General features: G+C 43.3%; 1 protein-coding gene across 1 annotated transcript in view; it reads right to left on the bottom strand.

Moving 5' to 3' along the window:
* Nucleotides 1-17,609, bottom strand: part of LOC146857923 (voltage-gated delayed rectifier potassium channel KCNH8-like) — a 1,483,167-nt gene that overhangs the window by 463,527 nt on the left and 1,002,031 nt on the right. Inside the window, exon 6 of the mRNA XM_085648652.1 lies at nt 17,042-17,199. Within this exon, the coding sequence (XP_085504778.1) occupies nt 17,042-17,199 (158 nt within the window). The remainder of the gene's footprint in view (nt 1-17,041; nt 17,200-17,609) is intronic.

The raw sequence follows: 17,609 nt of genomic DNA, 5'->3' as shown, positions 1-17,609 counted from the left end.
TTTGGCCAATTAATGACACTTTTCTCTCGCACTGCCTTGGTGTTCTCCAACATTTGCCAAAGGCAGAAATGGAAATGGTCAGACACATTCTGTTCACAAATAGACAAAGCCAGGAAACATGTTAATAAAACTGTTTCTGCATTCCTCAGAGAACACAACATGGGCACCATCTTCAACAACAACTTGCACTTTGAAAAAGAACATACATATATAAGAGAGGAAGTACATTTATCTGAGAAAGGCAACAGGATATTTATTTTTTATGTGTAGTAATCATGTAGACGCAATAAACCCAAAGGCTCTTTTAAGAGCCACCCTATTAACGAAACACTTAATAATTTTCATTTTAAATCCTTTTTTCAAAAAGAATTTTGGAGTTGAGACTCTGTTGCCGATCTGCAAACCAAAAGCCCAAATTCAATGCACAACATCACATTTAAGATTTATAACTCTCAGTTTGAATCTATGCATGTGGCAATGGCTCTGTATTTGTGTGAGTGTCTATATGTATGTGTGTAAGTACGTGCATAACTGTCTCAGTCAGTGTGTGAGTGCATAAGTCACTTTCTGAGTGGGTTTGTCACTGGGTGCATTAGTATCTCAGTAGCTCTGAGATCTGTGTCTGAGTTGATGTGTGAATGGGGCATGAGTCGCTGAGTGGAACTGTGACTAGGTGTATGAGTCTCTGACTTAATGTGTGAGTGGGAATATAAGTGTCTGAGTGGGGTCTATGAGCGGGTACATGAATCTGTGAGTGAGTGCGTGACTGTCTGAGAGAATCTGACAGTGGTTATGTAAGTGCCTGAGTGGGTTTGGACGTAGCTGCATAAGTGTCTCAGTGGGTCTGTGACTGGATGCATAAGTCTCTTAGTGGGTCTGTGAGTGTGTGCATAAGTGTCTGAGTGGGTCTGTTAGCAGGTGCATGAGTGTCTGAATGGGTCTGTCAGTTGGTGCGTAAGCCTTTGATTGGGTCTGTGAGCGGGTGCATAAGTGTGTGAGTGGGTCTGTAAGTGGGTACAGGAGTCTCCCAGTGGGTTTGTAAGTGAGTGCATGAGCATCTGAGTGGGTCTGTGACTGGGTGTGTAACTGTGTGTGGGTCTCTGAGTGCATGTATTTCTGTGCTAGTGAATGTGTGAATGTATATTTTTTTGGCAAAGTTCAGTAATGAGACTGAACAGATGGATGTTGAATGAAGACTGGAAATATGAATGATGAATGAATACTGAATGTATGGATGATGAATCAATTGTGGCTGTATGCATGATACACATAAAGAGGATGTTAGACCTCACAGCCTGAGGGTGATGTTCCCCCAGACCTTTGACAATCCTCCTCCATTGTTTGCTGATGTAATTTTTGTTGACCATAGGACTCTGTGCACTTTACCACTGCTAACCAGTACTCAAGTGCATGTGCTCTCTCCTCTAAACATGGTAAAATTAGCTTACACCCAACAACTAAACCATGTGACAGGCCAAACCTTTCCTATTACAAATGATTAAATCAGCCCTACGGTAGACCTTAAGTAGCCCATAGGGCAGGGTGCGGTGTTTTCAAAAAAGTTGGACATGTACGTTTAACGTTTACATGTCCTAGCAGAGAAAAACTCCTACATTTGTTTTTCACTACTGCGATACCTGCCTATCCCATAGGACAACATTGGGTTAACTTATTACATTCAATAAGTGATAACTTTAAATTGAGAGCAAGTAGGATCGTCGAGTTTGGCAGTGGCGGCCAGCTCAGGTAAGTGCTGTGGTGCGGGGCAGGGCACAGCGGGGGGAAGCCAAGGGACGACAAAATAGGTATTATTTATTTATTTATTCACACTGATTCGGCATCTGCTGACATCCCCCTCGTCTGCGCCCTGCCCGCCCCACCGGACTCTGGTTGTTGTGAGTATTGCCCCCAAGTGACCCTTGGAAGTGGGCTTGAAGGTGATCGGCCAGCCCAGCTGTGGTCCTGTAAGCAGAGCCAAAACAGGGCAGCGCGTCTTCTCGCAGCTGCTCCAGAATTGCCGCTGCGCAACGCATCCCCGATGTCGGACCTTGCATCTCAGCCCACAGTCATCTCCGAACCGCCGCTGTGCCATATAGGCCTTTGCATCGAAAGCCCCCCCATCGGCGGCATCCTCGAAGACAACACGGGACTCCAGATAGCAGCCCTGCAGCTTCTTTTGAACCACCAGTGCACAATGCATCTTTGATGCAGGGCTTTATATTGCAAGCCCCTCATTTAGACATCCTCACCAACAATGCAGTACTCCACATCACAGCCCCACAGCTTCCTCAGAACCACCTAGCGATGCATTATCGACGATGTATCTCTCAATGCTCTGCAAACTAGGATTTAAGGTATTCTTTTCAGGGGGCCTAACTGGGCCCATGTATCCGGTCCACAGCCAAACTGGGTCCCTACATCTGGTCAGCCTGAACTTGCGACTTTGTTATGCTCTGTGGCGACCTTTGGACTCCTAGGCATTATTTTTACTTAAAACTTTAACATTACATATCTCCGATTCTACTTATTGGATTGTTGTAATATTGGTCTCAATTCAATTTTTCTCTCTTTTACTAAATTGGCTCGGGATTTTTCTTGTGTTGTATTTTCACTTTATCACTGTTCGAAGTGCTGCATAGATATTTTACACATTGCCTCTAAGTTAAACCTGACTGTTTTTGTGTCGAACTACCAGAGGGTTAACCACAGGTTAATTTGGGGTTTGCTTGTGTCTTCACCCTGACAGAAATTGTGGCTGATGCTTGAGTAGGGTTTCACCCCCCTCTACCAGTGGCCCAATTTCCAAAGGAGGAGATATGGATGTTAGATGTAGAATGGATGCATCGAAGATGAATGAAATTTGAATATGGACGATAAATGAAGAATGGCTATAGTGATGATCAATCATGAGAGGATATATGGATAATGAATGGAGAATGGATATTTCGATGATGACTCGATAGATGGCATATGAAAGGATACTGGATATGTTCACGATTGAAGAAATGATAAAAGTAGGGATTCTCCAGGGGTCAAGCATCGATGACTGGTAGAAGGGGAGTTTTGGAGTCAGTAGGAGAAAAAAGGAACGAAGAGCGGGTGTAAGGTGGATCAATGAATGTATCTAATATATTCCTTTGAAGGTTTCTGTGCCCCATCTACATAGCTTAATGAGGCACACTGACAGTGGCACATATCTGTGGGCTTTGAGCCCACTCTACAGGTAATCTGCGGTTCAGGGGCCCGCTATATTAGTATTCTGCATTTCCCATTGAAGTGCCTTTACAACACAAGCCTCCTGGTGTCGCATGTGCCCACAGCGATAGAAGATTTTCAATGTGCTCTGGATACAGAAATGGTCATTGTTCGCTCAATGTCCAGAAAACCCTGCATTTTAGTCTACGACATTGACAGAAGGGGCAGGAAAAATCACGAAATACACTGGGAAAAAGAAAAAAACGTAGAAGAGAAATAAAAAAGGAGTTTAGCAGTCTATTACATTGCTGTCAATACACTATAATAAATGAAGCAAAATGCAGTAAAAGAGGAAATAACGCAGTGCCATATAAACAGCAAGACAAGGACCAATACACAGAGCAGGAAAAGCAAAGGAATAGCCTGAGTTAGAGGCATATGAAAGAACAACGGTCAGCTTATAAAACTAATGATAAACCCTGAGGGTTAAATGGTTTTAGGACTTGTACTAGATATTGATTAATGCATTTCAAAGGGGGTTTGCTCAGAGTCAAGAAGCTGACGTGCAATTGGAGGAGCGCTGTGGGTTAGTTAATAATCATCATGGACAAAATAGCCAGGGAAGCAGCCCCTGTCGATGAAGCACGTGATAGGTTCGTAAAGTAAAACAAACTGATTTACTGGTCTGGGCTTTTAAGAGCTGAAGTGTTTGGGGTGGAGTGTTGGAGACATGAGACCTTGCAAAATTGATGGGATATTGACCGAAAAACTAGGAAAAGGTGGAGTAATGTGGGCAAAGGATCAAGACTGATAGTAGGACGTGAAGTCCAGGTGGAGGTGGCGCAGCAAGGATGGAATCCACAGTGAGGTCGGGCAATGAGGATATAAGATCCCTGGTGAGTTGGGGCATTAGGTATGAAATCCAGGGTGAGATGGGACAAGGGGGATATGAGATCCAGGGTGAGTTTGGGCAATAGGGATCAAATCCACAGTGAAGTAGGGCAATAAGGAGAAGAAACCAGGTTGAGATGGAGAAAAGAGGACATGAAATTCAATGTGATTAAGGGCAGCAGGAACGTGATCCAGGTGTGAGGTGGGGCAGTGGAAATGACATCCACGATGAGTTGTGGCAATAGGGCATCAAATTCAAGATGAGGTGGAGCAATGGGAGCATAAAAACCAGGGTAATGGGGGTGAGATTAATGCTAAGGTAATTAAAGAAGACATGACATCAACTGTAGCAGCACAAATGATCAAAAGGCTTCACCACACATTTCCGTGTTCATCGAAATGACCATTTTTAGAGAATGCTTGCTTCTGTTCATAGGTTCGCACATGGTTTTTAGATCTCGCCTGGCTATCGGGTAAGCGATCGCACAGCGAGACTTATGTAGGGGCTTCAGAAAATGCTCCCAAAGGCTTCCCAGGCGGATCGGGTGGCGGTTACGCGCACAACCACGCGCATTCCATTTGCCACCAGCTACTTCCTGCGCGTGCGCCGCCTCACGCATTCAGAGAGATTTAGTAAGGGGCACAAGACCTTAGGAATGCGGTTTATGGCCAGTGCATGTGAGGCATTCAAGCGCGAAGCTGGCATCTGGCATCGGACTTGAAAGCAGCAGACTGCTTTCGCCAGCGCGCGCTCTGCCTCACTTCCTTTATCCCCTCTTACAACAATTAACTTTCGTTATAACTCACACCCCATATGCTCGTTCCCTCCCACCCTTCCTTTGATGTCCGCTTTTCTTGTTGTTTACAAACCGCGCCACACACTGCTGCACGCCACACACTGCTGCACGCCGCACACTGCTGCACACCGCACACTGCTGCACGCCGCACACTAACGCACGCCACACACTGCTGCGCACACTGCTGCATTACACACTGCTGCATTACACACTGCAGCATGCCGCACACTGCTGCACGCCGCACACTGCTTCACGTCTCACACTGCTACACGAAACACTGCTGCACGCCTCACACTGCTGCATGCCTCACACTGCTGCACGCCACACACTGCTGCACGCCACACACTGCTGCCCGCCTCACACTGCTGCACGCCTCACACTGCTGCATGCCTCACACTGCTGCATGCTGCACAGTGCTGCATGCCTCACAGTGCTGCATGCCGCACACTTCTGCACGCCGCACACTGCTACACGCCACACACTGCTGCACGCCACACACTGCTGCACGCCACACACTGCTGCATGCCGCTGCATGCCACACACTGCTGCACGCCACACACTGCTGCACACAGCACACTGCTGCATGCCGCACACTGCTGCACGCCGTACACTGCTACACAAAACACTGCTGCTCGCCACACACTGCTGCACGCCACACACTGCTGCACGCCACGCACTGCTGCACGCCACGCACTGCTGCACGCCACACACTGCTGCACGCCGCACAATGCTACACGAAACACTGCTGCACGCCACACACTGCTGCACGCCACACACTGCTGCATGCCGCACACTGCTGCACGCCACACACTGCTGCACACTGCTGCATTACTCACTGCTGCATGCTGCATGACACTGCTGCACGCAGCACACTGCTGCACGCCGCACACTGCTGCACGCTTCTGCACGCCACACAGTGCTGCATGCCTCACACTACTACACGAAACACTGCTGCACGCCACACACTCCTGCACTCCGCACACTGCTGCACGCCACACACTGCTGCATGCCACACACTGCTGCACGCCGCACACTGCTGCACGCCGCACACTGCTGCACTCCACACACTGCTTTTATGCGAGTTTATGCTACTGACATTGTAAATGACAATGCCTTTTATTTGTTTTAAAACCAAAACATAAATAAAAGGCATTTTAATTTTACAATGCCAATAGCTCAAACTCTTATAAATGCAAGACCTATTGCATTGCAAATGCTTGTTACTTCATGCATCAGATGATGGGATTCATTGGAGAGGGTTTAGAATGGGGGTATGCACTCTCTTGTGGCAGATACTTAGAGCAGGAGCTTTATATATTGACACTATAGAGAAGGTTTAACAAGACATATATAAGAAAGAAAATAAAGTGCATTGTGGCACATTGTAATTTTTTGCTGACAGAGTTCTGTGTTTCCAATGTTTATTGTCGCACAGTGAGGAGGAGTCATTGGTAGATACTTGGTTTTAATGCTGGATGATGACATGTGGCTGATTTACTAAAGTAGTGACCCTTTGACAAAGGCAATAGGTCTGCCTTATATAAAGTAATATGGTGATCCTCTGACAAAAGTAACAGGCCTGCATTAAATATTAACACGGTGATTCCTTGACAAAGCCAGTAGGCCTGCCTTATGGCTAATGAAATCCTATTATAATATGTCACATCAGCTGTAGGTGGAGGCATTGTGAGTGTGGGATTCAAAACGCACTAGGGGTTTATTATGATATGAGGGGGTTTCCAGTAAAGGTATTTCCATCTACCTAGTGTATACATTTCTAAATTAATGTGTAGTATTTATTAGTGTGCACTTAAGAAAAAATACTTTTCCTTTTACTAACTAGACGATAACTTAATGAGAGCTGATTTTGCGTGCCAGTGAATGGAGATTACTAGCCACACCACTTCCTCTGATTAGGCCTTAACCTGCTTGGATTTTTCGCCCTGAGAGAGTCAAGGGCTATAATGGGATTCTTGGTGCCCAGCAAACACACAATTGGGGATGTATTACTTGTGCAGGACTCACGTCCTTCACAACTAATAACCCAGACAGAGGAAAGTCTGCACCTGCTGTTGAGACCTGTGAGGACCCCTGAAGGGCTGGACCTGATCCCATTTGTACACAGAAATGGACTCCAAAGGTCAGTTGGCAGACCTCCTGTAAGCTACAATGACACACAAAGCTGCAAAAAGACACATTTCTAGAAGAGCCCAGCTGACCAGTTCCAACTGGACCTGCCCTTGACCCTGCTGGAGTTACTCTTGACCCCCAAGTGCTATTCCTGAGGTGCTGGGAGTCTTGGCGGTGTCCAAGTATACTCTGTCTAACATCCTGAAAAACCTGGTACTGAAAAAGCGTTTAGGTTTCAAAGCCCTCCAGAGAACTGCGATAAACCTGCAAAGTTAATCGGATGAAGGTGTATTGCTATTGGGACAAAGATTCAGGGTGTTCTGGCTCTGAGCTTCTCTGCAGCAGCAAATCCATTTCAGCAGGACATCACAGAGAGGGTATCTGGCTTTTTGGAGCCTTGTTCGGATAGAGCTTGCAACCTGGCCCCGCTGGAGGAATCCCAGCTCTAAAAAAGTGACAGTTTAAACATAGAAATCCTCCTAGGGAGAAGGTGCCAAAAATGTCCAGCTGAAAAGTGGCCTGCCTTTGGTATGAATTTTGAAAATTCTCCCACTCCGAGATTTTCTGCCATAGGTAAGCGGCTTCACTGGGACCTCGTCCGACAGTTATACGGCCTCGTGGAGCCCTTCTTGGCCATAGCCTGCTGCCTTGCCCCACTGAGAATTTTTTACTTCCATTTTCAGAGACTGGGTCATAAATTATAACTTCCTACGGGATTGAACCTGGCTTTTGTATCCAGCCTGCACTCCATGGAAATCAGCCTTAACTCACTCCTAGGTCCTGGTGAAGCGCAACCAGATGACCACGATGGGCACTTAACTCTTTTTGGTGCTATTTTATTTAAAACTTTAAAAACTTCATATCTCTGCATTCCCTTATTGGATTTTTGTCCTTATAGTGTCATTTTGTTCAATACATCTATTTTTATAAATTAGAATGGAATCTTTGATTGTGTTGTGTTCTCAGGAGTGTGTGCATGTGTATTTGATTTGCACATTTTCTCTTGCCAGAATGATAGTTATTGAGGTTTATAACAGGCGGTTTTGTTTTAATTAGTAGCATCTGTATTGCGTTCATCCCAAAGTTGAATCCTTTACTCTTATATCGCCTTTTAGTTATAATACCTCAGCATTGTCCAAATTAGGATATGCTGGCCATGTAGCACACAATGTGAAACCTGCAACTGTCGCCAGATCCAGCTTCCCTGTTTTCCATGTTTAAAATTAGGTTATTTCTTTGTACCATTCCATATGCAAGTCAAATCTAAGTCCAAGAATAAGCAAACGGGATTGAGAAAGACCTACTAACTTAATTCCTAGAGTGAAAGGAGCATAGCTATCAATAGTACAGCAGGTGCATTAGCACCGGTGCTGAGGTGAGGGGGGCCCACTGCTCCCATTTACAGCTGTTTTTTCACTGCCAAGCAAGGAGAGGGAGAAAGCTGTTCTACCTGCTTGCAATAGGGCCCATGTCACCCTTGCTAAGCCACTGTAGAGCACATACACTTGGCAACATTACCAAACCCCTGAATGCAAGCTTTCATGTTCATAAAAACTGCTGCAAAATGGACCTTCAGATGACAAACTTACAGTTTTTCCTGTGTTCAAGTCAACCAAACACCTAAGGCCAGTCTGTACATATATTACTGAAGACTACAACCATATCCTCGATATAAACCACACTTGAAACCAATTCAGCTTGTGCATAAGGTTCTCAGTAGTCCAACATCAGCCTGGATATGAACCACCAACAAACCCACTTAGCATACACACAGACAACATCACTCATCTTCAGCCTTCATTATAGATAACAGGAGAACCAAACTTTTTGTGCATACAATCCATTTATTACACCAAATTGAACATACATAAAATTCATAATTAAGTCCAGCATTGATCTGCATTAGCACCACCAAGTGTTTAAACCCAGCCTGCACATAAGGTACCCAGTAACTTAACCCTCCATTAAAATCATATTTGACATCAGATTCCCTGGAAAGTACTTCACGCTGAAGGCCTAATTATTGGCGCACTCGAGTCTTTCACAAGACTCTTAGCGCACTGCTTAGGGCAGAGAGAGTGCAGCTGGGGCTGTATACTCAATCGATTCGTCGCCAATAATATCACCAAATAGTTCCAATTACTATGATGGTTTGAGAGAACCTGGCGCTTTTCTATTGGGACCTTTTCTATGTTGATCAACTCGTCAACATAAATCATTCGAAATGCCAAATCATATCACATGCTCATCTCTGCTGCCTGACAGAGGTTGGATGTGAGCCTATGGTCTTTGGCCTCAAGTTAAATTAGCTATCTTTCTTTTTTGTGGGTTTTAGACGTCATTAATGCTGCAAGTCAGCAACCATCATACCAAAGCAAATCCAGCTATTCAAAGCAAACCCCCTACCTCAGTTTTAGTAAAAGTAATAACACAAAATACCAGTGAACAGGCCAAGTCAAAATGAAAAGAGAAGCTGCTTGATGAAGTATCAGAAGAACCTGCTCCAGAGGGACCAACCCCATGTCTGCGCCAGTCCTAGCCTTGGGCAGCGGAAGGATGGGTTTCTGCTTTGTACAGAAAGAGCTGCCGGAGGCAGACTGCATCAGAGCAGAGGACATGGCTACTTTGAACCATAGATAAAACGAATGTTCTGATCACATTTAATGAAATACCGACGGCCATGACATATTCATGCAAATTTGAAAGGATCTCTTTGGATAAAATATACAATGTTCCCCGTGCTGGGCCGTGGTGGGCCTAAGGCATCTCTGGAAGGGTATTTTAGGGAGCGACACATGATGGGCCAAGGATAAAGCTCCTGGGGCCACTAAAGAAGGCTAGATATATACATATATATGTCTTTATATGTTTCCTTAAAATAATTAAATCTGTCTTTGTATGTATGTGTATGCATACATATATCAATATGCATATATAAATATACATACAAAGTTAGATAAAACATTTTAAGCAACTATATATATTCGAAGTTGATACAATTAGAACTGTTTTGTAACAATAAACATCTGTTATTCGGCACAAAAATTCCTCGACGGGTGAGCAGTTGCGTTACTAGTACACGTTAGGTTAATAGTGTTATCTCGGTTGAGAATCTTATGCAGGGGTTCGGTGTGCGAATATGTTTTTGTAGCCGAAGGTCACAATTTCTGTATTTGCCTGTGCAAAGTTTCTCCTGCTTAGCATGATCAATTTCACTGCAAAGAAAAATACTTTTCACCTCATACCGACAGAATTTTCCGTCCATTCGAGCCCAGCCAAGCTTGAAAATGAATGAATAACTCTTCTCTGCACGATTGCTTTTTGCATACCATTTCTATTTACATAGATAGAAACAGTACATAGTGGCTAACAATACATAGCAAAAACCACGCAGGAAATCCATCACAGGATAATATCATGTAACATGAATTGCCCGTCAAATGCTGTGTGGCCAATGCACCCTTAATTGATCATTATGTTGTACACAAGCGCTCCCCCATTGAGATGCGCTGGCAAACTGTAGAATATCTCAGGTACCGCCATTGAATGATAAAGTCCTTTGTTTCAAAGAAAGTGCATGGATTTTTAATATGAATTCTATTTGCTTAGGCCTCAACCTTCGTGTTGAATGTGTGTATGAATGTTCCCTTATACTGAATGATTCCAATATGGGGAAATGTAGCTTGCTGAGTGGTTTGCCAGTTAGCACTTCAGTTTTATGAATTACACTTGTGCCGCATCATCTGAGGTCGACAACAGGTTTTCACTTCAGCAGTGAGGTCTGCTTGACCACTGAATTTGTATCACTGCAGAAAATATATGTCCCCAGCATCTTCTAAATCATTCAGCATTCACCACCATCTTTTAAATAATTTCGATTTATCATGGTTCCTTGAGCTTTTATCGGGCTCGTCACTATTTACTCCAGTGTCTCTGGTCTGTATGTGGTCGAGCCATACGCACATGATTCATGCTGCATCTCCCAAACATACACAAAAAATCTTTCTTTCATCCAGCAGTAAGGACTTCTGTAAAAAAAAAAACTTTTTATTGAAACCAAGCTCATCATACAGTGTAAACAGTCAAGACATGTCAAATATTGTGTTGCATACATGGAGTTAGAAAGTAACAGAGGCCAAAACTGGACATAGATCATAATCAAAAGTGGCGCATTTACGGCCCATCATATTTATACTGTAGGTTCCCATCTCCCATCTAGCATAGAATTTCGTCTGACCCTTGGAATACGCTTCCAGTCCGTCAGTACCCTTTATAAGTTTGCCAGGCCCCCCACACCTTTTCCCACTTCTTGGGGCAGCCCCTGCTCTGATGAACAACCTTTTCCGCTCTCTATCACCAGTCTAGATGAGCCTTGGTGGATCATCGCACCTCCACACCCTTGCAATATATCCCTTCGCCACCCCGCAGCCAGATTTTCTGATATTTAGGCTAGGACTCCTCCCTGACACAGCTAGGAGCCACTTTGCATACCGTGGGATCTTAAGTGACAAAACACATGACATGAACACAGTGACACTCCTGTATCACCTCGAATTCCCACAGAGCATGAAAAAATGTACCCTCTTGTCCACACCCGAAGATATGTTGATGTGGGCACCCTCCAAATTTTGGTTAACAGGATCCTTGAGTAGTAGGATCTATGTAGGATTCTGAGCTGAACTAGGCGAAATCGAGCCCATATTGCTATCTCATTCGGACTCTGCATTGCTTCCACCCAGTCATCATCCTTTAAGTTGAAATGGTTCTATTTTAGAGCCACTGTGTAAATACATTGACATATTTCTTAAGCCTATTGCAGAGAATACCATCACTTATTTACGCGATACTATGCAAACAATCCAGCAATTGGACGATCGTCCCTTCCTTTGTGGCAGCAATCTTCTGGCCACCATGGATATAGTATCGCTTTATACTAATATCCCAATGGGGGAGGCACTGACGGTTATCAGAAGAGTTTAGGAAAATCATCCAAGACCACATAGAGTTCCCACCACATTCATCTTTCATTTCCTTGAGATTGCCATGACCCGGGATTTTTTCAACTTCCAGGGGGCATTCTATGTACAAACTAAAGGAGTTGCGATGAGGGCAAGTTTTGCGCCGAATTTGGCCATTATTTATATGTATATGTTTGAACATACTTACGTCCTTAATGATTAAAAAAAAAACTACCGTCAATGTATCGAACTCTGGCGTCTGTATATTGACGATGTTTTACTGATATGGAAAGGGGGTGAATCTCAGCTGAAAGAATTCCATATTTGGCTAAATAATTGTACTGATGACATCCAATTCTCACTGAAAGTTAGTGAGTTGGCAGTTAATTTTTTGGATATAACGATCAAAGTGGAACGGGATAAACTTTTCACTTGTTTATATCGTAAACCAACTGAACGCAATACACTTGCGTTATGCTAGTCATCATCCCGCAACCTTAGGGATAATTTGCCATTTGGTCAATTCTTAAGGTTGCGGAGGAACTGTTCAAACAAGGAAGATTATATTTTGGAGTCAGCTGACTTGATATTACGATTAACTGAGAGGGGTTATCCCCTTAGACTACTTAAAAAAGCAAGGCAACGGGCGTGGTTTAACCACAGAGAGTTTCGTTTGGAACCAAAGGTGAAGGATACCACTGATCGGAACCGGTTGGTGTGTGTCACTACTTTTTATACTAAAAGTAATCAGATTAAGAAAGAAAATCATAAACCGACATTCGCACCTAATAACCGACGAACTTGGAGGACTGCCACCTCCAATGCATGCCTTAAAAAAAGGAAAAAGTGTGAGGGACCATTTAGTCAAATACTTTTTACCCATTCAATCCAGAGGTGTGCAAACCACTTTATGGAACATCCCTCAGGTTAAAGGACATTTTAAGTGTGGGCAATGTAGGGCTTGCCCAATGACAAGGGAACTTAAATCATTCACACATAACAACTACACCCATAATATTCAAGATCATACCAACTGCAACTCAACTGGAGTGATTTATGTTATATCCTGCCTCTGTACATTGGTCACACCATCCAGAAAGTAAAGACACATATCCTACAACACTGTAGTCGTATACGTTGTCAGGTGCAGGGGCCTCCCCTCGTCGAGCACTTTAGATCTTTTGGGCACACACCAGAAAGTTTGCAATGGTGGGTACTAGAGAAGGTCTAAGCAAATCCACGTGGTGGAGATTTCTCTAGGATTCTCAACTACCGTGAGTGCAGGTGGATTCATATTCATGACACGGTGGCTAGAGGACTTAACGAGTATGAAGAAATCTCCAGACAGGTATCAGCACTTAACAACGGCTGAACACTGGTTTGGACCTCTACATATCCCTGGTCAACAGAGTATAGAATGTGACTTGCATGCAATTAATACACTGGTCACATCTCTGTTATATATATAGTGGGGCTCTACTATATTGGGAGGTTTCCCATATAATGTGTATTCATCCTTTTAACGTACATAGTGAATAATGTATTTTGGTCACTTGTTTATTACACACTTTCACTATACTTAGATCAATTCGAGATTTGTTTACATTGTATATATTGAAGAGTGGCATGTTTTGTCAATAATTTGTGGTCTTTGTTATGTACATATCGTTTTTGAGAATTTGTATTGTCCTTGTCATATATATAATTAGGTATGTCACTTTGCGTATTTGTTAATTAATGTGAATTCGCACAATAATGAATTCTAATTTTAGGCTCCACTGAGTCTTTTTTCTAAATAATTTTGCCTTACAATTTTAGCGCGGTCACCATCGGGTTGAGCGGAAATCTTTTTTCTATATGAACTCTCCGTATATGCGTGTGTAATGTCACAGCGTTTTCATATCACTCGTGCGGTTTCCAGCGCAATCGGCTAGAGCCGCGTAGAAGGGCAGGAGGCAGCCACCGCGCCTTCAAGATTATTTTCGCTACGGTTTACAAATAGGTCCTTTGCAGAGGTCAAGGAGGCCCCTTTTTCATTAGTTCCTCTTATTTATTTCAGATAATGGAATTATCTACAGTGGGTGGAACTCACCAGTCCCCACTATTTTGGGCTTTGTGGAAGTAGATCTCTATTACCGCGATTAAATACGGGGTAATCTCCCTTGCCGTTGTGAAATATTGAGCTTGAAATCTCGTTCCTGATGGGTGAGTACCACGGTTGTGGTTACTATATTCCATACTGATAATTCTCTAATTAATGATTAATCATCCATTCATGCTTTTCATTTTCAGCTGGTGATTCATCACTATTGGGTCTACTGAATTATCAGCTCCCTTTAAATTAGCATCCAGGAACCACGATCTATCACACAGGGTTTTTGCCCTCACCCCTCCCCGTTTATTTTTTTAGGCAATTGGGTGCCAATTCGAAATCGAGACGGGTGAGTCCCAGGATTGGGGTTAATCTTTTTCCCCCTCCATTTTTTGGTATCATTTATGGTCCCTCTTAATGTGCATCTCTTTTTTTTTCAGATGGCCTCATTGGGTTAGATCCTTCTCTACAGCTCATTGAGGTCGGTAGGTTTGGTATGGTTGATAAAAATATAGATAAACACCATTGAGGTCCCTCAGTAAATATTGACTTTATTCATTTTGTAGGGTTGTCCCTTATCCAGTCCCCCGTCCTGAGGTAGATCCGCGTGGCTGAGGTTGAAATTTCCATCTTACGCCGTTAAGTCCGATCGAAACGTCGACGCTATCCCCCCTTCTTGAACCTGGACCATCAATTTTTCGGCCCTCTCCCCCCTTTTTTACATAGGAAATCAAACTCTTCATTATAAGTATTAAATATATAATATCTATGTTGTGGTTGGCCAGGTTTATGATGACTGTTTATTTTGTTATCAGTCTAATTTAAAACATTGTAAATGCTTGACCCTTCTGGAATTCCTTTCCTCTAATTTTCTTACACTTGAGCACATCCTTTGCATGTTCCTATCTGGAGCAACCCTCTTACCTACCCTCAATCCTGTTTTATACTGAATGAAAATAAATATATGTTTTTTATGAAATTCTTGGTTGATGCACATTATATGTTTCCTAAATAGTATTATTAATAATTTTTCAAGAGATTGGTCCCGGACCACTGTTTTTTGTATCAATTGACACCCAGGTCCAGTGACTGTGTTGGGTTACCCCATTGATTATAATGGATAAATATGTGTATGTGGCACACCATTGAACACTGCTGGAAGCATATATATCATGCAAGTCGACGTGGAATAAATAAAAGCAGTCCCTGACAGATCTGTTTTGCTCTCATTTGACCTTGTGAGAGATACATAGCTTTGTCCTGACACAAGGGAGCATACAGTATAAGTCAAACCATTACCCTTTCAGGCTTAGAGTGCCACATATATTAGGAAAAAAATGAAGCAGAGAACCCTGGGTAGTTCCCAAGGTTTAGGTCAAGAGCAGCTCCTACATTATAAGAGTGAAACACGTGTCAGGGATTGCTTGTATTCCGTCTGGGTTGGTTTGGATGGTACTTGACCAGCCTAAAGCTGTAATCTGTGCCTGGAGTGGTAAAAAGCACTTGTCACTTTTCTAGGTTGGCGTGGATTGCACTAGCTAATCCTAAACTTAAAAGCTCTTCTCGAAAAACAGGCATCAGTGGTGTTATAGATTGCTCCATATGAAGAAACTGCTCTCCACCTTCTATCTATCTAGATCTCTCTCTCTCTCCGTATTGATATATATATAATAAATATATATATATCCAAGGTTTCTTCACCACTGACAGCCCCCCACTCCAATGGTGTGGAAGAAAAACAGCACAGCCAGGTTACTGCAGCTTCAAAGTAAGTCCTTTTATTTCATTTCAAGCCACCGACAGTGCAGAAAGGGTGTGTGTGTGTGTGTGTGTGTGTGTGTGTGTGCATGTGTGCGTGTGTGTGTATATATATATATATATCCAGTGGCAGTTTCCACTGGGTAGTTATAGTTAGGGCCATAATTAAAACAGAAGGGAGGTGTGCCATGCAGCCCCATCACTGAGTCTTTAATGGCTCCAGGGACGACATCCCCCGGGGCTGGCTCACTCCACCCCGGGACACAGTAGCTTCCCTGCTCGCACTCAATGGTGGTTATAGTTAGGCCCACGTTTCCATAGGAAATAGATTTTTGGGGATTGGTAATGACTTAGCTCTGTTTGATGAATCTTCATGAAACCTTCCCAAAATAAGTTCATCAACCTTAGGTCCTTCCTGGAACGTTTCAAGGTGATTCAGCAACCTGGGGCCAAGAACAAAGGGTTTCAAACACAATTTCCCCATGCAATTTTCAGACAGCTCTACAGCTAAAACAGCTGAACAGATTTACACCAAATTTGACTGAAGGCTAGATATTTATAAAAAAAATAATTATTTTTGTGAATTGGTCTAAATCTGTTCAGTAGGTTTTGACAAAACAAGGTTAAAACTTTACAGCTATCTGGATGGTTATGTACGAGAGAATCTCACAAGATGCCCTTGGGTATGCAACTTCAAATAATGGAGCAATCTCATTGGGCATTAAGGCTATTTTTTTGCCACTCAACCCTCTTGGGGGAACGACGGTCTGCTGCTTCTTCTATTTACATTCTGTACTTGAGCACCCTAAAATAAACACCTCTATATGCACTTTCTTTGAGCAACCTACAGAATCAATGTTTCAGTGGATAAATGCATTATTGTTTTATATAAAAATATAAAGAATATTGATTTTGTCTCTCTAACGAAGAGATGTCTTTTGGAAGGAACACCAATTAATATCTTTACACCTTAAAACTTTCAGAGCAACTATAGAGAGAGGGATAGATTGAGATAGGTTGATGGGAGGGACTGAAAGATTAAGTGTCAGTTTTTTATTGAGAGGCTGGATGGAAAGCAAGAATAGTGGGATGAACAAAGACTGCGTAGGTGTATGGAGAGGCATGGCTGGAGGGAAGTCCTAGGCTAGCTATAGTGCTCATGGTCCATAAACTTCAAGTTGTGACTAGTACCCGCACCCCAAAGCCAAACTCCTACTCACCACATTGACGCTGAATGCATAGAGAAGGTCAAAAGGCAGGGCAGCGATGAGATCCACAAAGAACCAGGTAGTTGCATAGTGCACACAGATACATCGGGGGTCGTACACCACCTGGCCAGACTTGCTGACGTACGTTGTGCGGAAGTTTAGCATAATGTCTAAAAACAAAAAAGGTTACATAAAGTGAATAAATCTTTGTAAATACCAACATGCAAGATTCAGACAGTATAGATGCCTTCAATCACTCATTAGCTCTCACCATATTTTATTCATCATTAAGAAGGTTTCCTCTACTCTTTTGGCAACAGCGATGGATCAAATTTTGTGTCATGCCTATACAAGCCAAGAAGGTCAGTAGGCCAGACAGAATATGGTGCATGTCCGGCCTTCAAGAGGCAATGGTAAGTAGGAAAATCCAAGCGCATTAATTGGCGACTCCTTCACCCAGCTGGATTGGGCTAAGCTGACAGGGAGTCTTTTATGGGAGGCTGCTAACAACCTTGGAGGTGATCATCCTTCCGGTGATAGCTAACCATTAGTTACCCAGGATCCAACAGTGAAAAACATT

This window comes from Triturus cristatus, chromosome 3_2 (genome assembly GCF_964204655.1).
Source record: "Triturus cristatus chromosome 3_2, aTriCri1.1, whole genome shotgun sequence".
Taxonomy (NCBI): Eukaryota; Metazoa; Chordata; class Amphibia; order Caudata; family Salamandridae; genus Triturus; species Triturus cristatus.
Note: the sequence above shows the minus strand (reverse complement) of the source record. Positions and strands in the feature narration are given on the sequence as shown.